This window comes from Pelobates fuscus, chromosome 1 (assembly GCF_036172605.1).
Source record: "Pelobates fuscus isolate aPelFus1 chromosome 1, aPelFus1.pri, whole genome shotgun sequence".
NCBI lineage: Eukaryota > Metazoa > Chordata > Amphibia > Anura > Pelobatidae > Pelobates > Pelobates fuscus.
The window spans coordinates 68,312,972-68,340,080 of record NC_086317.1 but is presented as its reverse complement, the minus strand read 5'-3'; the positions used below and the strand labels follow the sequence as shown (position 1 = coordinate 68,340,080).

At 40.5% G+C, this 27,109-nt stretch overlaps 1 protein-coding gene across 2 annotated transcripts in view; it reads right to left on the bottom strand.

Annotated features, from left to right (window-relative positions):
• The window catches only part of STX1A (syntaxin 1A), an 88,913-nt gene that overhangs the window by 42,792 nt on the left and 19,012 nt on the right, over positions 1–27,109 (bottom strand). For both annotated transcript variants that reach the window (XM_063449496.1, XM_063449487.1), the window contains exons 2-3: positions 6,000–6,077; positions 5,341–5,440 (exon numbers count right to left, since the gene is read on the bottom strand). In XM_063449496.1, the coding sequence (XP_063305566.1) occupies positions 5,341–5,440; positions 6,000–6,077 (178 nt within the window). The remainder of the gene's footprint in view (positions 1–5,340; positions 5,441–5,999; positions 6,078–27,109) is intronic.

Here is a 27,109-nt window from a genome sequence, read left to right as displayed (position 1 = left end):
TTACGGTATTACTGAACTTGATATGTTCAGTAATACATACCAGCAGCATCATTACTGCATGTCTAATTAACACCATCTACTCTAGAGTAGCTCTCTGCTCCTGATTGCTATATCATTTATAACAAGCATTATTGTAATTTGCCAAGTCCAATGGCAGTATTTAATCAGGCTGAAAACGATCTGATCACAATACGAAAAATGAATTTCAAATGCTCTGGATTTAACACAAACTTATCTAGGAGGGATTTATGGGACAGGTAGTTAACGCCCCCAGTCAAAGTTCCAGTTTTGTGAATTGGGGTTTTACACCGTGTCAGTGAGGGTATGTAGATACTTGCTTACTGTACAGACAATTTGGAAAAGAAAGGAGGATCAATAAATTATGACATCTTCTGTGACTTCAGTGGGGAATAAACCAATCTGAAGGATGTAGTAAAATTTGCTATTCACTACGGTTAAAAGTAACTGTGTGCAGGAGGCAGGAACTGGAGATCTCATTACACAATAGCCTAAGCAATCAGTAATTACAATTATTTCATTAGTGTCAAAATTCCACAGAGTCTAATGGTGGCTTTGGACTGGAGTGTCCCTTTAACATTCAGTGTGCAACTGTGTGCAAGGAGGCAGGGAATAAAGGACTCACTGCACCATACCCTATGAAATCAGTAATAGCTGTTTTGGAATGGAGTGTCCATTTCACATTCAGTGTGTATGAGTTTATCACAAAGCTGGACAGCAATTATAATAATAATAATATTTTTTTCAAAAGTAGCGGGTCTGAAAATCATAGTAATTGTGTGTCTAAGTTTGTACAAACAATTATACAATGCTGTTCTTCTGTGAGAATGAAATGGTTTCTTTCCTGGACATACCCATTACAACATGCCCCAACCTGGACTTTTACAATGTTGGGAGAAAAAAAAAAAAAGAAAGTTTATCTTCTAATGTAATACAGCATATACACATTCATCCCCCAAATATTTCAGCATCTCTTTGAATGATTGTGTTTTAATAAGTCACCTGGGTTTTACCATGCATGAAAAGGTGTAATGTTTACAAATTGTATCCCCGTCCTTCACAGTAAAACACCACATCACAGGACATCCATAAACAACAATACATGCTTGGTATAATCTTTTAATCCGTTTGTTGGCAGCAAAAATAAGGTACAATCTTCAGTGATGGCAATAAAAGTGCTTACTATTTGTATAAATAGCAAGTTATTTTCTAGAATTGATGTTACAGTGAACAGTTTTTTTTTAGCAGATCATAAGTAGAGCATTAGACAACAGCTAGCAGGAAAAAGGGAAATAATTCATACGTAACAGTGTTCATTTACCCGGACGGCACTCTAAATATTTGCCTATGGCCCAGCTACTATTAGAACTCCAGGCCTGGCCCAGTTCTCATTTGTTTGTTGATGCTACAGACTACTCACACATTGACTCAAAGGTGGGCCCAGAAACACAGAACTCGTCTAGGAATGCAATGAACAGCAGAGAGAGGCTCTTCCATCCGGAACATAAAGACAAAGGGTTTGACGTGTCTTATTTGCAGAGTAGCTTCAGAATGCAAATTATGCATTAAGCAGTCGGAGGCTGAACTTGGGCCCTTTTTACAATAAAGCACGTATGCTCAAAATTTCTTCCAAACCGTTATACAGGGGGGCACCTTTCAGCTGCTGCTGAAACAATGAGAATACTGCACTTCCATATTACCAGTCTAAATCCATCCACAGATTTTTATTATTATTACCATTTATATAGCGCCAACAGATTCCGTAGCGCTTTACAATATTATAAGAGGAGGGATTTAACTATAAATAGGAACGATAGATCGAAGAGGACCATGCTCAAACGAGCTTACAGTCTATAGGAGGTGGGGTATAAAACACATAGCTGGATGAGAGAGTAGAGTGCTGTCCTTTAGGAGAGAGCAAGAGACAGGTATGTGAGGTAGAGGTTACTCTGGGAGGTCATAAGCTTTCCTAACGAGATGGGTTTTAAGGCACTTCTTAAATGATTGAAGACTAGGGGAGAGCCTGATGGCGGTAGGCAGGCTATTTCATAGGAATGGAGCCGCCCGCGAGAAGTCCTGCAAACGTGAGTTGGCCGTACGAGTGTGAGCAGCGGACAGAAGGTAATGGCCAGAGCAGAGAGACCGAGAAGGGGCATACCTATGGATCTGTGAGGAGATATAAGAGGGGCTAGAATTGTTCAGTGCTTTATAGGTATGGGTTAGCACTTTGAATTGACTCCTATAGGATACAGGGAGCCAATGAAAGGACTCACTGGGGTGAGGTGTGAGAGGACCGACTAGAGAGGAAAATCAGTCTGGCGGCAGCATTCATTACAGGCTGTAGCGTGGAAAGACCAATTAGGAGAGGGTTACAATAATCCATGCAGGAAATTACCAGAGCATGGACAAGCTCCTTGGTAGCATCTTGCGTAAGAAACGGGCGGATGTGGGCTATGTTTTTAGATGGAATCTACAGGATTTGGCAACATACTGGATGTGAGGCCAGAATCAAGTATGACACCAAGACATCGCACTTGCAAGGATAGACTTATGTGGATACCAGTAACTTGAAGGGAAAGCAAAAGAGGAGGATCACTATTAGGAGGAGGAAAGACAAGGAGCGCATTTTTAGAGAGACCAAGTTTCAGAAAGTGGTAGGACATCCATCCAGAGATGGAAGAAAGGCAAACAGTGACACGCTGCAGGATGGTAGGGGGGGCGGTCCGGGGAGGAGAGATATATCTGGGTGTCATCAGCGTACAGGTGGTAGTGGAATACAAATGAGGTAATAAGTTTGCCAAAAGAGGCAGTATAAAGAGAAAATAAAAGGGGACCAAGGACAGAGCCTCGGGGGACTTCAACCGAGACAGGACGTGGGGAGGAGGTATCATTAGAAAAGGAGACGCTAAATGAGCATTGGGAGAGATAAGAGGAAAACCACGAGAGGACAGAGTCACAGAGACCTAGTGATTGAAGAGTTTGAAGAAGGAGAGCATGTCAAAGGCTGCAGAGAGGTCAAGAAGAATTGGTATGGAGTAGTGGCCTTTGGATTTATCTGCAATTAGGTTGTTAGTAACTTTGATAAGGGCAGTCTCAGTAGAGTGGAGAGGGCAGAAGCCAGATTGAAGAGGGTCAAGGAGAGAGTTGTAATTGAGGAAGTGAGACATCCGGGTAAAGACAAGTATTTCCAGAAACTTTGAGGAAAAAGGGAGCAGGGATATGGGACGATAGTTAGAGGAGGAGATGTTTTTTTCAGGATAGGTACTACAGTCTAAGGTCAGCAGGGGCAACGCCAGAAGAGAGAGAACAGTAGAAGATGTGTGTTAAGGAAGGCACAAGACAAGAGGAGAGAGATCTGATAAGGTGAGATGGAACAGGATCGAGCAGACAAGTGGTGGGGCGAGAGGAAAGGAGAAGTGCAGCCACCTCTTGTTAAGTAGCCGGGGAGAAAGTCTGAAGGGTAGGAAAGGCATGATCTACATGTGGTTGAGAAAGAGAACAGCAAGGTCGGGAGAATTCTTTCCTTAGCTGTTCAATCTTGTTGGTAAAGTAGCATGCAAAGTTATCGGCTGTAAAGTTAGTTTGGGGGATGGCCACAGCAGGGTGAATAAGAGAGATAAAGGTGTCAAAGAGACGCCTGGGATTGCAGGAGCATAAACTAATGAGAGAGGAAAAGTATGACTGTTTGGCAAGGGCAAGGGCTGCGCTGTATGAACACAATATGAATCTATAATGGAGATAGTCTGCCTGGGTGCGAGACTTCCTCCAGGAGCGTTCAACAAAACGGGAGCATCTTTGCAGGTAGCGTGTTGATTTAGTATGGTCGGGGGCGTGTCCTCCTCGAGGTGCATGTTTGGAGCAAGGCTGCAACATTCAATGCAGGTGAGGGTAGTGTTATGTGTGGAGATGGCCAGTGAGGAACAGGAGAGGGAAGGGATGGATAGCAGTTGTGAATCAATATCAGCTGACAGCTGCTGGAGGTCAGTAGAATTAAGGTTCCACCTGAGTTGAGGGGGGTTAGGCTGAGGTTGTTGGGTGAGGGGGTACTTGAGAGCAAACGATAAGAGGTGGTGATCAGAGAGAAGAAATGGAGTGTTGCAGATACTAGATACTGTACATGCAAAAGAGAAAATGAGGTCGAGGGTATCACCAGCTACATGGGTCGGAAAATTAGCCCTCTATGATAGCCTGAGGGAGGAAGTAATTGTAAGTAGTTTAGAGGTTGCTGAGGTCAAAGGTGGGTTAATGGGAATATTGAAGTGCCTGAGAATTAGGGATGGAATATTAGAAGAGAGGAAGTAGGCAGCAGGCAGCAAAGTAATCAAGGAAGAGGAGAGGGGAACCAGGGGGGCGATAAATAACTGCAATGTTAGCAGAGAAGGGTTTGAAAAGGCTAATCGAATAAATTTAAAATGATGGGAAAGAGAGGGAAGGGGGGTGGGTAGAGGTTTAAAGGAACAGTGAGATGAGAGGACAAACCCTACACCATCACCTTTACATTCAGAGTGTCTTGGGTTGTGGGTAAGTTGAAGACCACCAAAGAATAAAGATGCAGGGGTAGCAGTGTCAGAGGGGAAGAGCCATGTTACTGTTTAGGCTAGTAAATCTAGGGAACGAGAGATGAAGAGATTTTGTAATATTGCAAACAGAGCGTGTATTTCCGAGGGCAGTATTGAAGGAAGATTTAGAGGAAGAGTACCATGAGATGGGTATTAGATTGGTGTGGTTCCTTAAATTAGTACGTGGTGAGTTTGCCAAGATGGGACCGGGGTTTGGAGAGACATCACCAGCTGCTAGGAGCAGAAGGATAGAAAGGAAGTGAAGGTGGGAGTAGGATTTGAAAGTTTTGTAGGAGGGTATGTATGTAGAGGATTTAGGAGGAGTTGGAGGAGATAGGCTGGAAAGGTATGTGTAGAGTGCATGGGATGAATAGAGAGAGGAGGGGAGTAAAGTGGAAGTAATGAAGATGGTGTTGCCATGGACAGTAACAGCTGGCGAAGAGACCTGGACGTAGGTTAGTCCAGCGCTCTTAATCTATCACCTCTGTCCAGGTTGGGCAAAACTAAAATGATAATGTGCAAATGTAAATTCTACATAAACAGTGTGGCCAAGGAAAAGGCTGCCTTTGGGTGCTACGGAGAGTTAAAAGTAATTCTTCTAATTAAATAACTTGCTAATTTTTCATATCGGCTCCAAAATTCAATGGCGTCACACACATTACGTACTGCAAATGTGTTGACATGTTAACGAGAACACCCAAGATTTCCTGTACCATTTAGGGGCATGTTTTCGCCCATCCCATGCAACCAAATGTGTACTTACTCTCATCTGGATTCGGCGAAGCGAGGATAGCACTGTGCTTTCTCTTCACTTCCTCCACATTCTCGGATATCTTGTCAATGAATCCTCTGATTTCCTCTACCTGAAAACAACATGTGACACTGAGATTATCTAAACATATATTGAAGGCACCATTTGAAGCTCCAGGATGGGAGACTAAGAGGTTATGTGAGGTAATACTGCTTAGAAATAAAAGGTAGTAGATGCCTGGAACAACCTTACATTGTCTGTTTTGCAGAAAAGTATGTAAAATAAGTAACTGTATTTGAAATAGGTACACTGGGTGGACTGAGTGATCATTATCTGAGGTTAAATATACATTTTTTAAACTGCTGGGTATTCTGGGTTAAAGAGACACTCCAAGCACCAAAACCATTACAGCCCATTGGACTCCTTATGGGGCAAAGAGACTTTAGGTGCAACTATGTCACGTCAATCTGTAGATGGTTTGACAAAACTAAGGGGGGAAAAAAAGCAAATGTTTTACTTTCAATTATGAACAAAGTATGGATGGCAATTATAGACTGCAGTGATTATAATATGGTATCTCTCCATGTACTCTAATAATAATCAGTATGCCAAAAGTTATAAGAAAAATACAATATTAACTGTAACATTATATAACTACTTCTGATTTGTACCTGTTCAAAAAATTCATCCATGAAGCGATCTCGATCCACACTGACAGCCACTTCATCATCCTCATCGCTGTCCTTCGCCTGCAAATGAAATATTTCACATTAGTACAATCAATAGTTAAAGAAAAAAAAAATATGCATTGCACAAGCTTTAAGGATAAAGGGGGGAAAAAAAATCCTATTTTTTTTTTTTTTTTTTTTAAAGGAACACTATACTTTCAGAAATTCAAACATATATTCCTAACACAATAGTATTCAACTAATGATGACTTTTTCTATGAAAAGGCAGTGTTTACAGTGCCAAGACTGCAGGGACAGGATATAGACACCAGAACCACTACATTAAGCTGTAGTGGTTTAGGTGACTATAGTGCCCCTTTAACTGTGAGAAATTAATTTAACTTCTAGCAGTCAGTATTACTTTTCAACTTTCAAGGCCTGACTGAAATTGTCAATTTAAAAAACCAAACACACAAAAACAGACATTATGACAAAAATGCAAACTGAGATTTACCGTAAATGAGCCCTTACAGCTGTACATTGAGAATTCTCATATGTTGCAGTTTTGGTATGATGAATTTTACACTATAATTAAGAGTGTTCCTTATGTTACATATACACACACACATATAAATATTATTTTAATATGATAATTTTTTTTTATTTATAATATCATTTTTCAAAAGTAAGAGCAATCAGCATGGAAATTCATTGAAAGCCCCGCTACTTTCGGAATGTTGCCTCAAATGTTCTCTATACAAATCTCCCTAAGTTTTCAAGTTAAGAACACCAATTTAATTTCTTGTGCTGATAAACTGTACAAGGACTTGTATGACCAAGGAGACGCACAATTTCCTCCTGTGATGTAATGCAGTGCAGAATAGGTTTAACTCTGCAGTGACAAATCAATGCAACTGCAAGGAACACAAGGCAAGCAGCCATGCTCCAAAAAACGACATAGTTTATGGTGCTGACAGTGTTACTTTAACCCCTTCAGTGCCATTCATGTCGGCCTTCAGTGATTGGGAATTTCCAGATTTGATGCAGATTTATTTTTTTATGATGTCAGACTTTAACTTAATGTTTAATAGCAAACTTTTGTTATGTTAAATCTAAGCAGTTTTTATTTTTAAAACAAAAAAAACCCAAAACTTTATGGTTTGCCTTTACTGTTTCAACAGTTAAAACAAAGACAAACTAAACCACTAAAGCAATATCTTGTAAAAAAAATTACCTATTGTTTATTTTCATGGGAATATAGTACATTTTATCTTTACTTTGGGGATCTTAACATTCCCAAGATAATCTACTGTATTTAAAATAGACAACCAATAGGAGGCTACAAACAATGATGCTGCAGCTGTTTATTGGCTTGTGGGACCTCTACCATTTTACAACTGAGCCGAGTAAAATCTGTCAGCCATTTTGATTTCCCCAAGGTCCATGCAAGCTCCATTAACTACACCAGTGTACACTGGGAACTGGAAGGACGGATGAAAATAGTGTAGATGTGCTCCAAAGGGACAATTAGGATGCTAGAGAATAAGAGCTCTGAGCTACAGAAGCATTATAACACATAGTTTATTTAAGTGTCAAACAAAAATATCTCATTTATAATTAGTCTAAGTACTTAAACTAGGCGTATCTACTCATAAATATACATTTCACTATTAGTGTCTGTCTCTTTAACCCCTTAAGGACCAAACTTCTGGAATCAAAGGGAATCATGACATGTCATGTGTCCTTAACCCCTTAAGGACCGAGGACGGTTCAGGACCATCATCGGCATTTTTGCCTTGCCGACCGCTGACGGTCCTGAACCGTCCTAACGGTCCAATGTACTTACCCGATCGCCATCGTTCCCCCGGCGGCGATCGGCGGTGCTCCCATTGTGGGGAGACTGCCTGCAGCCCATACAGTCTCCCCATGGCGAATTAGGACCCCTGTGGCCATGTGATCGCTCAACAGGGCGACCTCATGGTCACAATAGGTGTCCATGTGTCTGCCTGCAGGGGGACTGTCTGTGCTGACAGGCAGTCTCCCTGCATGTGTAAAATCATAAAAAAAAATTAAGTTAAAGTTAATAAAAAAAAATTATTATTATATATGTGTATATATATATATATATATATATATATGATATATAGACATATATTATACCTATATAATATATGTCTATATATCATATATATAATGTCATGCTAAGTGTATTTTTATATTAATGTACATATATTAATATAAAAATACACTTATAATTAAATTACACACATATATATATATAATATATAATAACTATATATATTGTATATATATATTATTATAAAATACAAATAATAAGTAAATTTAATTAAATTAAACATATAAAAATAATAATACATTTTTAAAAAAAAATTATATATCTATACGAAATTTTATTCTAACTGTATTTTGATATTAATATATATATATTTATATCAAAATACACTTAGAATGAAATTGTATATATATCTATGTATATATAAATAAATAAAAAGAATACGAACTATTCATATGTCCATATACAAAATTACATAAATAATTATATAAATATACACGTAGACTTCAAATATATAAATATGCATATATATTTAAATTCTACGTGCGTATTTAAGTTATTTTATTGATTGCAATTTAAGGGACCTGCCTGCCAACCCAGGCCGAGAGTCCAGAGAATTTAATTTGCTATCACTGTATTTTACCCTGTAACGTTCTACGACACCCTAAAACCTGTACATGGGGGGTACTGTTTTACTCGGGAGACTTCGCTGAACACAAATATTAGTGATTCAAAACAGTAAAACATATCACAGCGATGATATTGTCAGTGAAAGTGACTTTTTTGCATTTTTCACACACAAACAGCACTTTTACTGATGATATAATTGTTGTGATACATTTCCCAGTTTTTAAACACTAATATTTGTGTTCAGCAAAGTCTCCTGAGTATAACAGTACCCCCCATGTACAGGTTTTATAGCGTTTTTGAAAGTAACAAGTAACAGTAACAAATATATGGGTCAAATATTTTTACATTGAAAATGGCCAGGTTGGTTACGTTGCCTTTGAGAGCGTATGGTAGCTCAGGAATGAGAATTACCCCCATGATGGCATACCATTTGCAAAAGAAGACAACCCAAGGTATTGCAAATGGGGTATGTCCAGTCTTTTTTAGTAACCACTTAGTCACAAACACTGGCCAAAATTAGCGTTCAATTTAGTTTTTTACTTTTTTCACACACAAACAAATATGAACGCTAACTTTGGCCAGTGTTTGCGACTAAGTGGCTACTAAAAAAGTCTGGACATACCCCATATTGAATACCCTGGGTTTTCTACTTTAAAAAAAATATGTACATGTGGGGTGGTATTCAGAGATTTATGACAGATAATAGTGTTACAATGTCACTATTGAAACATTTTAAAAATTTATGTTTTGAAACCGCAATATCCTACTTGTACTTATAGCCCTATAACATGCAAAAAAATAGCAAAAAGCATGTAAACACTGGGTATTTTTAAACTCAGGACAAGATTTTGAATCTATTTAGCAGTTTTTTTCATTCGCTTTTGTAGATGAGTAAAAGATTTTTCACATAAAAGTCAAAAAACGTGTATTTTTTTCAATTTTTCATCATATTTTTTCATTTTTTTTTATTAAATTACATGAGATTATATAAATAATGGTATGTAAAGAAAGCCCCTTTTGCCCTGAAAAAAACAATATATAATTTGTATGGGAACAGTAAATGAGAGAGCGGAAAATTACAGCTAAACACAAACACCACAAAAGTGTAAAAAGATGCCTGGTCGCAAATGTACAACATTGCAAAAACAGTCCGGTCCTTAAGGGGTTAAGAACTACAAATTAAAATGCGTTTCTTTTTGTCCCATTTGTTTTTATGTTTATTTATTTTGTTATGTAAAAATTCTATTTTTGAAAATCCTTTAAGCCTGTGGACTAGAGTTGGCTGACATATACTCCCCTTTTGTTAATGCATTATGGAAGTTATGGAATGCATACAGCTACACATTTTTTCTCACTATAGTCACCTGAACAACTTTAGCTTAATGAAGCAGTTTTGGTGTATAGAACATGCCCCTGCAGCCTCACTGCTCAATCCTCTGCCATTTAGGAGTTAAATCCCTTTGCTTATGAACCCTAGTCACACCTCCCTGCATGTGACTTGCACAGCCTTCCATAAACACTTCCTGTAAAGAGAGCCCTATTTAGGCTTTCTTTATTGCAAGTTCTGTTTAATTAAGATTTTCTTACCCCCTGCTATGTTAATAGATTGCTAGACCCTGCAAGAGCCTCCTGTATGTGATTAAAGTTCAATTTAGAGATTGAGATACAATTATTTAAGGTAAATTACATCTGTTTGAAAGTGAAACCAGTTTGGTTTTTTTCATGCAGGCTCTGTCAATCATAGCCAAGGGAGGTGTGGCTAGGGCTGCATAAACAGAAACAAAGTGATTTAACTCCTAAATGACAGTGAATTGAGCAGTGAAATTGCAGGGGAATGATCTATACACTAAAACTGCTTTATTTAGCTAAAGTAATTTAGGTGACTATAGTGTTCCTTTAACTATTTCACCACTTAAAATGGGAGCCAACAGAGTGGGGCTAAGGAACAATTCGCTATAAATATATATATAAACAATACACAAAATTTAAGCATGTTCAGGTGAGTGCAACCATCCCCCCATGTTTCATATATATATATATAGTAAGAGGAAAAAGAAAATCCAGGGCTGCACTCACGGTCTTAGAATGAAAAAACTTCTTTATTCCATAAAATGAGAGAGATCAACGTTTCGGTCCACGCAGGGAAACGTTGATCTCTCTCATTTTATGGAATAAAGAAGTTTTTTCATTCTAAGACCGTGAGTGCAGCCCTGGATTTTCTTTTTCCTCTTATTTTATCTACATCCCCATGGGGACTGGCACCCGTCAAGTACTACCAAAGCTTTAATGTACACATGTGAGCGTGAGTGCATGGATTTATATATATATATATATATAAATAACCAAGATGGCGGCACTCACCTGAACATGCATACATTATAGGGTGCTGCTAGGGGCCAATTCATACAGCATACAATATGCAGTACACTAACTCATTCACAAAACAGCAATTTCAAGGCTCACAGAATGTAATATTTTTTTTTAAAATACCTAACCTAGGCAAAATTAATGGGGATTTATAAAAAACAACCATGGTGTTTATTTCTCAAGATTCCAGCTCGATCCTGCAACGTAGGCGCCTGGAGGGTCCCTTAAATATCTCAATATCAATGGTGACTGATAAAGCCATTGACTACGTCTTTATTACTCCAGAGTGGAAATAATACTGCTCTTTTTCTGTTCACTGATTTGGTAATAGAAGGCCTGAAAGCTTGCTGGTTGAGGTGAGAATGTAGCCCATGGAGCAGCTCAGCTTATGGGAATGGGCCTTGACAAGCATAGGAGGGGTGTAATGTAGGGGACTGGCTAGCATAACTGGAGGAGGGGTTTGTGTTAGAGGAGTATATATAATTGGCCATTTTAGATCAGTGGCCATCTTAAATAATCCACACTTACATGTTTTGCCCACCCACCCTCCCTCCCTTTTTGGTCTCTAGCTCCCATTTGGTCACTGCGGCGGGGGATGGATAGAGAAGCTGGGGTGTAGGTCGTTTGTCCTGATGGAAAATAGTTTTGGTTCGCTAAGAACAGTTTGGTTTTGAATAGTGTTGGTAGGTTCGAGCTCGTCAGTAGTTCTGAACCTGGTGTGTGTAGGGTGTATCTCGGTATGCCCCTACATGGACAGTTTGGTGTGGAAAAGTATTGGTAGGTTCAAGCTCGTCGGTAGCTCTGAACCTGGCATGTACACCATCTCAGTATGCCCCTACATGGAAGAAAGCTGGAAACCATGCCCTCGGTGGCAATGGATATGTCATACCCTCGGTGGCAATGGTTATGTTATATGTTAATTATATGTTATAATGTGGTTTTACTTATTGTGTTGTGGGTCATTGTCTGGCGTGGTATTGTTAAAGGAGTTGGGGGATATGTTATGTTAATATGCGACAATGACTCTAAACTATTTTAACTTTATTTATTTATTAATAAAGCTGTGATAATTTTCCCAAATAAAGGTGTTCGAGTATTTGTGGGGGGGTTTGGGTTTATCACGCATATGCCGGAAAGGCGACTATGCATATGTCATGAAGTTCCTCTTTTTATTTTTTTTCCTGTTGGGTGGTTTGGTGGATTGGATGTCTTTGTATTAAGAAACTCTAGACATTTCCCTTTAACTCCTAATAATAACTCTCTGTTCATGCTTGTTTTTTCATTGTACTTATTAATTGATCACTTTTTCAGTTTTTCCGTCTGCCTGTCCATTTAAGCCTCTTAATACCAGTCATAGGTCTTTGTATCTTTTCTCTTTCTAGGTTTCTATAACCAGGTAGTCATATCTCACCACCTGTAGAACACCTGTAGAATCACATCATCGGGAACACTCATTGATTATAAGGGGGATAGCATTATACAATAATAGTTTTTTTTTTTTTTTAAATGCATTCTTCAAGGGTGCAATCTTGATGTAGGCCACAGTTTATCTATCGCAGCCCTGAACGGTTTTCAATAAATGATTAGGAGATGAAATGGCCTTAATCAATGATTTCCATAAACTCACATGAATATACGTAACTACACATTGACAGAGATCAAAGATCAAAGATTTTTTTTCTCTACAGATTCTGTGCACATCTCTATAAATAAATAACTCACCATGCTAAAGAGTTCAAAAAGGGGACAATGGCAAGGTCCCTGCTTAGATTATGGTCCATTTGGGTCATAGCCCATGCTTTGGTTTACAAATATGTTTTTCAAACAGTGCCAAATGTGCCCTGCCAAAGTGTGGGAGGAAGGCCGAGGACATGATGCCAGCCTCATTCTGGGAGAACTGCTATAACATAATGTTGTGTCCAAAACAGACTATGTCCAAGGCCTGTCGTGAGACGTGTAGGCAATTCATAATAGTAAATGTTGAAATGTATATATTTACGTTAATATCCAAAATAGCATGTAATGGATTAAAAACTTGACATTTATTTTTGTTGTGTTCAAAACCTCACGCTATTCTAGAACAACAGATTGTACGCACGGGAAATGTTACGTATCAAACAAATCAAATTATTTTAAGAGGTTCTATGACCCAATTCCATTCAGGTCAAGATATTGGAGATTAATACAGAAGTAAATGAGTGCAGATACCGCTTCATTGTAAATGCAGTATTCCCGTGTATATAGAAGACAAGAGAAGAACTGTCATCGGGTGCTTGATGTTATACGTGGGAAGGCAAAGCGGCTCCCACCTCCCTCGCAATACAACAGGAGAATTACTGGCGTGAGAGAGCAGAACTGACACTGTCATAAATCATCCTCTCTAAAGGAGCTGAAATAGGGATGAATCTTCCCTCCCACTTAGATGTCACTGTATATATAAAGCATGCCAGGGCAGCCCATTAAACAAAGAAAAACTGTTAGAATACTACACAGAAGGGGGGGGGTTTGTAAGTTGCAGAATTACAGAACAAGTTGAAGAAGTGAAAATCCCAGCCTCTCCTTACATGCAATTCTACAGACTGACAATGAGTATTACTCACAACTTTTTAGATTTTTTTTATTTTTTTATATAGATACCCCCAGGCAAAGGGTTTTTTCACTACGCAGTTTAAGTTTTTTAAATTCACGACTACCAATTTAGAAAAACATGGATAGCGAAGATAGTAAAGCAACAAAAACGCACACACGGTATTACCGGTTAAAATTTATTTTAACTCAGCCAAGTGATACACATATTACATGCCAGAGAGGAAGGCAAACCTACTGACACGCCAGGGCGTGGCTGCCAAAAAGGAAGCAGCTCTGGCCAAACTAGAGCATATGCACAGTAAGCGGAAACTCTAATTATCCTCCAGACAGTGACCCAACCAGCAGTCCACCTCAACCTACCACTTGGTTGCAATGTTTTTTCAATAATGCCCCCTCCTCCCCTTTATCCCCCAACAGGACACCTGGGAAACCTGCGCCAAAAGCTAGAGGCAAGCAAACATATACTTAGGTTAGCTTTAAAAGCTACACAATAACGTTCAGGTAATGGTAAGCACTAGACGAGAATATTGAATAACCCCAAAATCATTGCTTGCGCTTGCAACATAGTGTTCCATAGCTTGCAACATAGTGTTCCATAGCTTGCAACATAAGGTTCCATAGCTTGCAACATAGGGTTCCATAGCTTGCAACATAGGGTTCCATAACTTGCAACATAGTGTTCCATAGCTTGCAACATAGTGTTCCATAGCTTGCAACATAAGGTTCCATAGCTTGCAACATAGTGTTCCATAGCTTGCAACATAGTGTTCCATAGCTTGCAACATAGTGTTCCATAGCTTGCAACATAGGGTTCCATAGCTTGCAACATAGTGTTCCATAGCTTGCAACATAAGGTTCCATAGCTTGCAACATAGGGTTCCATAGCTTGCAACATAGTGCTCCATAACTTGCAACAGAAAATCCATGTAGCATGTATAAAAAAAAAATATTTTAAAGGGGGTTCTGCAATACTTCACTGAGCTTTCTTCTAACCAATAATTACAAAATTTAGAGTAATTTATTATCTGGTAAGTGGGAGTTACTTGGTCTAATGAATTTTACTATGGATGCACTGTTTCAATAAATTAAGCAAAAAATAAATAAATCTTCCTTACTTATGTGGAGGAAGTAAGTTCAGAATTTGATTTTAATTATAGCAGGCTAGCATACACATTTAAAAAAAAAAATGCAGTTGGTATTTTGGGAATGAAGGAGTTAAACCTGCAGGGAAAAGGTGTGCTGTCTATGGCAGTTATATGAAAACGCCACCTGCCCTTGGGAACATCTGGTGAATATTCCCCGCCCAGCCATTCTCTGGACTGGTGCTGCAGGTGCGAGCGAGCATGTATCAGTCCAGGCAGACACTAATTGCACTCAGGTAACAATGAACAAAAAACAGTTCATCTCTGCCTTCCATATGAAGAGTGGCTGTGTTCATCTACTGCCTAGCTAAGCTTCATCATTTTCATTGGAATGGCATATTGCAATATTACAGCATTACTTTTTTATTACCACACATAGAAATATACTTTCATGCACAATAAATGATACATAATGAGTCAGATATGCAGATTTAACCTTCTTAAAGGTACACTATAGACAATGCAAACACATTCATCTCATTGAAGTGGTTATACTGTCTGGAGTCCCCTGGCATCATACTTCCATTTAGTATTGAACAATCTTTAATGGTTTAATGCTAAATGAGAATTCCCAGCAGTCTATCCCATCTGTGCTACTTGGGATAATGAGGAATTAGCCTGAACAGCAACGGAAGGCTGTGATTGGCTGAGGGTATCAATTGACTACTTTCAGCCTATTACAGTGTCATTGGTGTATGAATTGGTATGGCTAGAAGGAAGTGTGTAATCTTTGACATAGCTATACCTCAAGTGGAGGCGGGGCTATTGGAAGCCATGAACCCTTAATCTATGTTAAATTGCCTGAAAATGGTTTAACACTGAATTAAAGGACCACTATAGTGCCAGGAAAACATACTCGTTTTCCTGGCTCTATAGGGTCCTTGGGCCACCCTCGCCCTCTGGGCCCCCCTTCTGCCGGGCTTTAGGGGGAGGGAGGGGTTAATCCCTTTTTTCCAGCGCTGGGCTCCCTCGGCGCTGGGGACTCTCCTCCTCCTTTCCCGTCATCAGCTGAAAGCACATGCACGGCAAAAGCTGCGCGTGCATTCAGCCAGTGTCATAGGAAACCATTTCCAATGCTTTCCTACGGACGCTGGCGTCTTCTCACTGTGAAAATCACAGTGAGAAGTGCGGAAGCGCCTCTAGCGGCTGTCAATGAGACAGCCAATAGAGGCTGGATTAACCCATAGGTTAACATAGCAGTTTCTCTGAAACTGCTATGTTTACAGCAGAAAAGGTTAATCCTAGAGGGACCTGGCACCCAGACCACTTCATTAAGCTGAAGTGGTCTGGGTGCCTATAGTGGACAACGCCAAGTAGGGTTGCCACCTTTCCAGTGAAAAAACACTGACCATTTGAATAATTATTTACGCATGAAATCACATTATGCTACGTGACATTACAGTTGAGGACATAACAGAAAATAAATGATAGAGAACTACTCCCTAAATCACTGAAAACTACTTACAATGTGTGTACTAAGTCTGACAGAGCATGTAGCATTATGTATGTGTAGCAGTGTGTCAGTGTGTATTTGTGCCAGTGTGTGAATACTTTGCCTAAGTGTGTCTGTAGTAATGTGTGAATACTGAGTGGGTGTAACAATACGCGTATACTTTTAATGTGTGATAGTGGTGTTTGTCATTGTGTGCATACTATGTATGTGTATATATCAGTGTGTGTGCATTTAACATATAATAGTGGTGGATATTCTGGCTCCATTTCTCTAAACACTCTCCCAGAGTCTCGTCAGAGAAAAGTACCAGTCTTTGCATTTCTGGTATTTTTACAACACTGGCGACGGCAAGACAGTCTCAAGTACCGGCTGAGCAGATCAAATACCGGCCAGATGAAAAACCTAGCACCAAGGCATTATAAACATTTAATGAGTTTAAATGGTTATATTGTCTACAGTGTTCCTTTAAAGATTAGGGATCGTCTAGGTCATGGGTGCCCAAAAGGTAGATTCTCAGATGTTTTAGAACCAAAACAACCATGATGCTGTGCCATTCTTAAGGTTGGGAAAGCATCATGGGAGTTGCAGTTCTGTAACATTTGGAGATCTATTTTTTGGATACCCCTGGGTTGGGAGTCATAACTTAATCCCAGCAGCGTCACCTATATGGAATGCACAGAATGGCTTATTATTATAGTTATTAAGAGTGCACCCCGGCACACGTGACTTGCATGTGCATGCGCTTGGAGCCGTCAAATTGTCTAATCATAGGCTACTCTATAAGTCTGTAATAGGACCGCACAAGGTCCTGGCTGATGTCAGGCAGGGGCTACCCATGTTGGATTCCAAGTAAGTAAAAATCTTTTTTTGGAGGTTTTACTGCACAACAGAGGACGGTGGGAAAACTAATTAATACAAAAAAGTCCCCCTCCAAAAGGGTTTGAGTAACCCTTTTGAAGGACACTACTGGCACCCAGACCACTTCACCTCAATGACCATTTCACATCTTTAAAGTTGCTATGGAGACAGGAGTGCCTTGGGGTCGTCTTACCTTCAGAGGTTAGTTGGATACCCAGGTGCCCAACAGCTCCGCCTCCATCTGGCTATGCTCTAGGAAGGTTTGCCTTGGCAGCCTGTTATTGTAATACTACATAATATTTCATGCAAGGGGTGCCTGAGAGCATTAGATGACCAGACAAGCCTTTCGGTAGTACAATATTCAGCCACAACGTTAAAAACATTGACAGGTGAAGTGAATAACATTGATTATATCGTTACAATGTCACCTGTCAAGGGGTGGGGTATATTAGGCAGCAAGTGAACAGTCAGTCATTGAATTTCATGTGTTGGAAGCAAGAAAATAGGCAATTAAAAAAAGAGTGACTTTGACAAAGGCCAAATACTGATTTCTAGATGACTGGGTAAGAGCATCTCCAAAACAGCAAGTCTTGTTTGGTGTTCCCAGTATGGGGTGGAAGAAAAATGGTGCGAGGAAGGGCAGCCGGTGAACCAGGGTCAGGGTGATGAGTGTTTAAGGCTCATTGATGCACGTGGGGAGCCAAGGCTAGTCCGTCTGTTCCCATCACACAAAAGAGCTACTGTAGCTCAAATTGCTGAAAACTTTAATGCTTGAATACTCAAAACATATAGTGCATTGCAATTTGTAATAGTGCTCATGATGACCCCTGTCCACTGCTGAAATGCCTTCCGTGGTGACATGAGCATAAGAATTGGGCCATGGAGCAATGTAAGAAGGTTGCCTGGTCTGATGAATCACGCCATCAGGTGGATGGCTGGGAGCATGTCTGTCTGCAAGTGAGTGAAGTGGTCATGGTGCTTGGAGAAGCCATTTAATGGAACACTCCAAGCATCGTAGCCACTACATCTCGCTGCAGTGATTATAGTGCCTTGGCACACCCTACTGTAAGTAGTTTTTTGAATAGTTTGACTTCTGAGCTTAGCTCTGCTGGGCACTGTTCCCAGCCTCTACTATGAACCGCAGTGAGCTATGCAAGGTAACGCTAGCTCATTGGCTGAGACAGTCAGCTGGTCGTTTTTAATAAATTAAAAACCACTCTTTTAATAAATACAAATTAAAGGTAAAGCTTTCAAATATTTTTGTAATACTTGGTTTGTACATTCTGTAAATAGTTAAAATAGTTTATGGCATATATTCAGTGACATACCTTCCAACAATCAGGATGAGAGAATTGGGATGGGGTGAGTGGGCCATGTGAAGCTCTGACAAGATAAATGTGTGACTGCAGGCCTCACAACACTATTGATTTCAAGGTTCTGTCCTGCTTTATGTCCCTGGTGTCCTGTCTCTGAGATCCAGCCTTCAGAACCATGGAGGGAGCACATGGTCCTTGGGCCCAACATTGAGCTGCCTGGTGACAGCTCCCTGCTATCCCTAGATGCAGGACACCAGGGAACTAAATAGGGACAGAACCGCAAAATCGGGACTGTTGGGAGGCCTCCAGTCACACATTTAGCTAGTCACAGCTTCAAACGGAACGAGGAAAATCTCACGAGGCTTTTATTGTATGTTACTAGTAGTTAATCCCTCACACGTTAGAGAGCAGTGGGAAGGTTAATAGAGCAATTAGGCTTGCTCCATTATTAACCCTTGCACTGCCATTTGTTGCTTAACCATTTACTTTCTATGCTACACCACGACTGAAAAGTTCACGTATTTTAATTGCTGCCTGGTGCCAATCATATTTTGTTAATGTTCGTTTCCATTTGATTAAATCAACCAACAGCAATTTCTAAAAGGGAACCTAGCATTGGGTTCTGAATAACGCACTCTGAACCATCAGTTAAAGCTATAATATATATCAAATCCATTTACAAATAGGAGCTACCCTGCTAAAACAAGCAATTGATAGATTTTGTGAATAAAACCCTGATTTCTGACCCTGTATGCCTGCAGATTGTCCAGAAGAGTTTCCACAATTCTGGTTTCTTACATTTTGGGTTAAGTGAATACCCCTGCAAGATTTTTTGTGAATTGTAGTTTATAAGCAGCTGGAAGACAGATATTTTCTCAGTCCAGAATAAGAAGCACCTGTATCAGTCGTGTAGCTTCCATTTCCAGGAGCAGATAATTGGCACTCACTGAATAGATGAATCCTCATCTATTATTTGGTTTTCATTAGGACACAATTATCCTGAAAGCTAGGAACATTCTGGAAACTAATCTGTGTTAAGGCCTAATTCAGAAACACGCTGCTCAACACAATTGCTAAACTGACGACGTGGGGGTGTAATACATGAACTAACAGACAACCTCAGCTCATCAAACCTGATGTAAGCCATTCTACCCAGCATGGCAGACCTTCCCCACGTTAACTAGGGACGGGTATAGAAAAAGCATCATGCAGTACAGAAAATGGAATGTTGAACAGGAGAGATGCTATAGTAATCAGAACAAATAAATCAACTAGTTTCACGGATATTCCAAGCTGCAGATGATCCATTCTTTTTTCGATTGTGGTACACACCCAATGCATTAAATATCTGCAAAATTAATACATTCAAAATAAATTTAAAAAAATACTCAGATATGAAGTTCTGGCATATGTTGCAAATCTCCAGGGCTTTATAGTGTCTGCAATGGGTTCTAACTAGACTCAGCCAATCATAATGCTTAATTAACTTTCGATTCCATAAATCTCTGCACAGCTGTACAGTCGTTTCTGAGAGTTATGTCACCTTACTACTGTAGAAAGGCAGCAGTTGGACCACAACTCCCAGAAATCTTTGCTTATGCAGCCTCAATATAATGCATAGATGACATAAGACAGAGCTGTATTACTGGTTCAAAAAGGAAATCACTGCCATTTGGAAGCAAGAGGCAGATAGAGTAGGCGTATGGAGCAAAAAACATTTATTAAATTAATAAATGACTCAACAATGTAACCGAAGACGCACATTACAATTAACATGACTGGGTGCCTTTGATGTCCCAATTAAATAAGGCAAGGGATCCAACTACTTATAAAGCAGGTAAGAAATGAACATAAAGCTGGGCTCTGTAATAAAGGGGGTTCCATCCAGTGTCCAAAGACTTCATTCAGCAACCATTGAAGTCCAGTCTGTGATTACAAAGTACATATTTCATTGGGAGGCCCAGTGACTATAAATGAAATGAGCATCAGATGTGTACCTGGTAGAGATATTAACTGCTGAACCTTATAACATTACTTATCGGAGATCTGCTTCTTTTGAGTATGTGGTTTAACCCCTTAAGGACACATGACATGTCTGACATGTCATGATTCCCTTTTATTCCAGAAGTTTGGTCCTTAAGGGGTTAAAAGACTCACTGAATTTTTTTTTTATGAGCTCTTTTTCCTTTTTTGTGTCTGATTTTTGGAACATAGATGAATAAAAGTTTTTTATTAACAGGTTAATTTTACATGTGTTTTTTTTTTCTATTTTAATACAATCTAAATACACGTTTAGTACAATTAAGGGCTTACTGTTTATTTAGTAAACAGTGAACTAAAACATGTGGAAGTAAAGCTAAAAGTCTTAAACTTCCAAATTGACTATATTGTCCTAAATATTCCAAACCCTGCATTCAATTCACTGCTTCCTCCTGTTCTATGACAATAAAAGATAAATGTGCAGAGATTGGTAAAACTCCTTACTAGAGATGTCGCGAACATAAAATTTTCCGTTCGTGAATGGCGAACGTGAATTTCCGCAAATGTTCGCGAACGGGCGAACCGCCATAGACTTCAAGAGGCAGGCGAATTTTAAAACCCACAGGGACTCTTTCTGGCCACAATAGTGATGGAAAAGTTGTTTCAAGGGGACTAACACCTGGACTGTGGCATGCCGGAGGGGGATCCATGGCAAAACTCCCATGGAAAATTACAGTAGTAGCAGTAGTAGTTGATGCAGAGTCTGGTTTTAATCCATAAAGGACATAAATCACCTAACATTCCTAAATTGTTTGGAATAATGTGCTTTAAAACATCAGGTATGATGTTGTATCGATCAGGTAGTGTAAGGGTTACGCCCGCTTCACAGTGACAGACCAAACTCCCCGTTTAATGCACCGCAAACAACCGCAAACAGTCCATTTGCACAAACGCAAACTCCCCATTTGCACAAGGTTGGATACCAAGCTAGCCATGTCCCATTCCTTGTCCTCACTGATGTCATTGAAGGTCTCTTCCTCCACCCAGCCACGTACAACACCAAGGATCCCTGAAAGGTGACAACAAGCCCCCTGTATTTTTTTTTCTAAATGTACACTACTGTTACACCAGATATGAGTTGCACTGGTGTGACACTGTGCCCTGGCAGGCCCTGAAATGCACACATGTGAAGGAAACTGACTGCTATTATATTACAGTCAAAAAAGTTTTTTTTTTTGTTTTTTTTAAATGCAAGCTATTGTGACACCAGATATGAGTGGTGGCACTGGGCAAGTGGGCACAGTATACGCTGTGAGCCTGACACACATGCTGGCAGGCAGGCAACTGCAATTAGATTACACACAAAAAAAACTGTAGTGGACACTGCATACACTAGCCTAGCCATCGATTTCCCTATTAAATCAGCAGCAGCTACACTGTCCCTCCTCTCACTAAGAATGCAGCTTCCGGGGGGCGGGGCCTAGCTGTCATGGGGGAAAGACACACTTCGTGTGAGCTCCCTCAATATCTCACTTTAAGCAGCTATCAACAAGCAAATTTCACCCCAGAAGGGGATGACCCAGCAATGTTGCTCCTATCTGACCGACCCGACATGCTTAATAGCGGTCAGCAACTCGACAGAGTCTTACTTACCTCCGCGTGGCAAGTGTTGCCTGGTGCTCACCGGGCGGGAGAGGCGGCCGGTCTCCCGATCCTGGGATGCCCAGGAGCAGCTACTTCCCGGCAGGAGCTCAGTTACCCCCCCCCCCCTCGGACTAGTGGGGGTTATCCCGGTCCACCCCTGAGAGGCTGTCTGGAGCTAATGGACGCACAGAGCACAGCCGCCCAGGCTGACATACTCATCTGTGACTCTCCCAATATGGCGGCAGCCGCGTGTCCTCCTGGTACCAGCAAAGCATGGCAGGATATTGAGTCTAAGCTGGACAGACTCTTTAATCAATTTTGGAAGCAAATAACAAGCAGGAAGCCCCAACAAGCTCCACCACAGCCCCAACAAACTCCACCACAGCTAAGCGAAGCAGTCCCCATGAAAATCCACAAACGCAAAAGGCGTTGAAGACGGGTCCGGAGGCACAAACAGAAATGCAGAGCCTGCCCCACGTCAAGCACTCGCCTCCACCTTAAGCCACCACAATCCCACACCGGACGTGAAGCACCACCGGGACAGACCCGAGCACCCGACAAAACAAGCTTCCACCAGCTCAAACCCGCCACTCAGCCAGAGACTTGCCTTTGTTGTTCCAGGTATCAGGGACTCCCAGGGTCTGCACCTGGCACCCAGAAGGGATCGGATGAGCACAAGCAGTAAACAGCAGCCTGCCAAGCATGTCCCACTATAGTCGATCCTCCACACCATGCCTTTGATCACATGAACTGCTCTCTGCACATTAACTAATCGTAAAGTACCAAGCGTTTAAACAGGTCATTATTTCACCTCCTAAAGAGTGTATTGTCGTAGTTCCTTACATGCCTTTACCTTAACCGTTCATGCATTATGTTATTCACTAGTCTCATCTCATGGGGCGACTCACACTTGATTTATAACTAGTGGTGGAGCTGCTGATATAAATACACAGTTGATAACGTGCAAGCTACACCCTAAACATGACAGCCATCTTTCACAACATTGTACTGCTATATACTCATACCCTCAGTGCAACTAGCCATGATATATGCACGTTCAGCCTAGCATGCTCAAATATAACACACTTCTGTCTAAAAAAAAAATGCAGCTTCTGAATGAATCTAAAATGGATGCTGTCCAGGAGGTGGGAGGGTCTGGGAGGGAGGGTCTGCTGCTGATTGGCTGGAATGTGTCTGCTGACTGTGAGGTACAGGGTCAAAGTTTACTCAATGATGACGAATAGGGGGCGGACCGAACATCGCATATGTTCGCAGTCCATGGCGAACGCGAACAAACTATGTTCGACAGGAACTATTTGCCAGCGAACCGTTCGGGACATCTCTACTCCTTACACCATGCAAAGACGCAGCTCTTCATACACTGGCCCCGTATCATACACCTCGTTGACTACCCTGTGTGACAGGGAGAAGATATGAGTCTTTATAGATATTAGCTATCAAAGCAGCTTATAAAAAAACGTAAGTAATTAATGCAATTAACAAGACAGGTATACACAACCAGACAACAGAAACTGCTGACAGTCTCAAAAAGCTTTGGGTTAATCAATGTCTGTAGAACTTAGATGAAAAGTTTACTCCAACCACCATAACCACAACAGCATGTTTTACAAAAGTATGCCTGCTTACCTGATCCAGTGGGTGCCTGGTCTGCTATAAAACAGGGTTTACGACATATAGCTTTTGCACAGTTGCAGAAGTCGGATATTGATCCTGCTGCTCATCTATTGAAGTCAGATGAATTTTAAAAGAATTTACATTAGTCAGCCAAGAACTCGTTGGCTGGTGACATCCCATAAGCGAGATGGAGTTACACCTCTGGCAGTAAACAGGTTTATCTCGGTATGTCTAGGGCTTCACAGCAACTTGCACCATGACCACTTCAAATGACTGAAGTGGTCATGGTGCCTGGTGAATTCCTTTTAAAAACACGTTTTATATCCAATGGAAGTGCTGCGGAAGTCAAAGAAACCATGTAGCAACTATTTCACAACGTAATCTTTAAAACCTCATAGCAAAGCACATAGTTTGATAGAATTGTCTACAAAGAACACCCATTTCTAATGTCTTTTTGAAAAACTGTTTTGGAGTGCAAATTATATTGAACACAGATTAGTTAACAACATTATATCAAGGGAAGATCCCCAGCTTTGAGGCTGGCAAAGCAACATGGGAGGTGTAGATCAACAACATCTGGGGGTTTACCTTTGGCCGTCCCTGCCTGTTAGGTTATAAAATAAAGGAATTTGCATGTCCTTTTGCCACGAAGGCATTAAATACTACCCAACTAATCCTTTATAGATGGACGTACCTATGATACATTATCTCTACGAACAAAAATATTAAGGTGTGCCCAGGATACCGCAGGGCACGGCAATTTTTGTACCGATATTAGGCATTAACTTGATTTTAAATCCCACTGCAGAGATATATTTGAAGAAATGTTATATAAAATAATAAAATTCAGGAGCAGCCGTGAGCAAAATGCAGTAAAAATTGGCTAGATTTGAGGTCTGTGTGTGAAGATACAATATTTTGGATCAAAGGAACGTTGAGTGAACTCTTAGTGGTACATCCTCACGTCACTTCGAGAAAGATGCTTCATCAGAATTATTTGCGAACAACATAACAAATGGTGAATTCATCCATGTGGGAGTGAGCGAAAGGACAGCCGGTGGGTGTGTAGTACATGATTCATGCTCTCTTATTCTCTGTGTATGACCAGGGAGCTCTTGCATCTCTCTACGTATAATTCTATTCCATTTCTTCATGGGGTATCTTATAGATATGTTTAGCTTTATATGTGATGTACATCTTTTTTTTTTTTTCTCTTCCCAGCCACGAATGTGCCTCCCCCATAGTGATGGAACTGCCGGCTTCTACTGTGTCAGCCTGCGGGATCTGCGTTAACCACCCAGGCCTCTTTTGGCTCTGGGAATGAAAGCAGCCTGTGACCTACTTATGGACTGCAGTGTAGCTGAAATTCAGCGAGACAGGATCCTCCTCTAGAATCTGTATTGTGTGAGCAGGGCGCACTGCCCTTTTTAACTAGATTCAAGAACAGTCCATGCAGAGGACAGGCAATTCTGTAACTCATATCACCCGTGAGAAAATTGTGGCTAGAGGTGATTTATGGGAGTTGCAGTCCAACAATAGCTATATCAATCCTGTTTCAAGCTCCAATTAATAAGACAAGGTAGAAGACAAATGCTAGGTTAAAGCTTTAAATACAGAAGAATAGAGTGGATTTCATGTTACGTTGGCTAAGGAAAAAGAATGAGATAAATACAATGGTTTTGGTTTTATCACCTCTGATTGACCTAGCCAAAGCTAATTTGGATTCTAGCAAGCCACCTCCATATGGGAAAGGGATACTGTAATGTGGTGTCTTGTTTTTTTTAATTATAACATAATTGAATAACCAAATGAAGTAAGCCCTTTACTCTGGATATCTCTGGGAATGCAGAGATTTGAACGGTCTGCCATGTTAAATAAGAGTTACTTGTTCAGATCACTTCTTAAATTCCTTTATTTCTAAACCAGTCACGCTGGCCAAGAACCATGGGAGTTGTATTTCCTACGGGCAATACGCTGCTTACACAATGCAATTTCATTATATCACCAAAAAAATTACTTCCACCGAAGTCACAAAAAGCTGAAAAAAAACATTAAAGGTGTTGAAATGTAAACCTCCCTTTGCATTTTCTTGAGCCCAAAAGGCATATAGGTAGCAATGTATAATATGTGTTGAGAGATTGAAACAGAGAATGGGAAAATAGGGCAAACTATAAATATATTGATTAAAATGCCAAGCTATTTATAGGAACTATTGAGTCAGGAGATGAAAGGAAGCAAAATGCAGGCATCAGTGGAAACACCCTTGTAAGGTGAGTGATTAGATAGGGATTAAACATGTCCTCCCCTCCCCAACTGATATGTCACTGGTTTCAGAGCGCTGTGTTGCAGTGACGAGCCATGTATCATGTTCTGACAGGGAGGAAAGAGACAGTGGGACCAAGATACATTCTCAAATGCCCTCTAGCAAAATAATTAAACTGATTCGAGGAAAACAAGCAGAAAATTTAGTTTTAAGCAGTAAAAAAAAATCCAAGGCAAATGTACTTGAAGACTGCAAATATATGGAACTTTAAAATAAAAAACAAAAAAACTACACTCTTTGATACTTTTGAATTGTGATGCGTCAATGTTAACTCGTAAACTTTGAGATTTGCACACCAAATTATTTTAAAAAGACAAGATATACATATTATATATTTCATGAATCTCTATTTAAAGGGACACTATAGTCACCCAGACCACTTCAGCTCAATGAAGTGGTCTGGAGGTACTTAGGTTTTAACCCTTCACATGTAAACATAGCAGTTTCAGAGAAACTGCTATGTTTACATTTGGGGTTAATCCAGCATCTAGTGGCTGTCTTCATCATGCATTGAGAAATGCTTTCCTATGGACACTTTGAATGCGTGCGCAACGCTTGCCGTGCATGCTCATTTGGCTCCAGTGACGTCGGACGGGGGAGCTGACGTCGGCGGGGGAGGAGAGGTCACCAGCGCCGAGGGAGCCCGGCGCTGGAATAAGATAAGTGGCTGAAGGGGTTTTAACCCCTTCAGTGCCACGGGAGGGGGACCCTGAGGGTGGGGGCACCCTCAGGGCACTATAGTGTCTAGAAAACCGCTTTGTTTCCCTGACACTATAGTGATCCTTTAAAGTGTGTCTAGTCCACAAATGGAAAACTAGACATAGTCTAGAGCAGGGGCAGGCAACCTTCAACTCTCCAGATTTTGTGGACTACATCTCCCACAATGCTCGTATAGCTTCAATGCTAGCAAAGCATCATGGGAGGTATAGACCAAAAAATCTGGAGTGCCGAAGGTTTAAATCCCTGGGCGGTTTAAATCAATTGTTTTCCATCATCCACTAAAAGATTTGGTTTAGTGGTTCTTAATTATCTATAAGATATGAGCTTGATGACACAATCTTCCATTGTTAAATCTACCCTGTGACCCCACCCTTCTATTGTA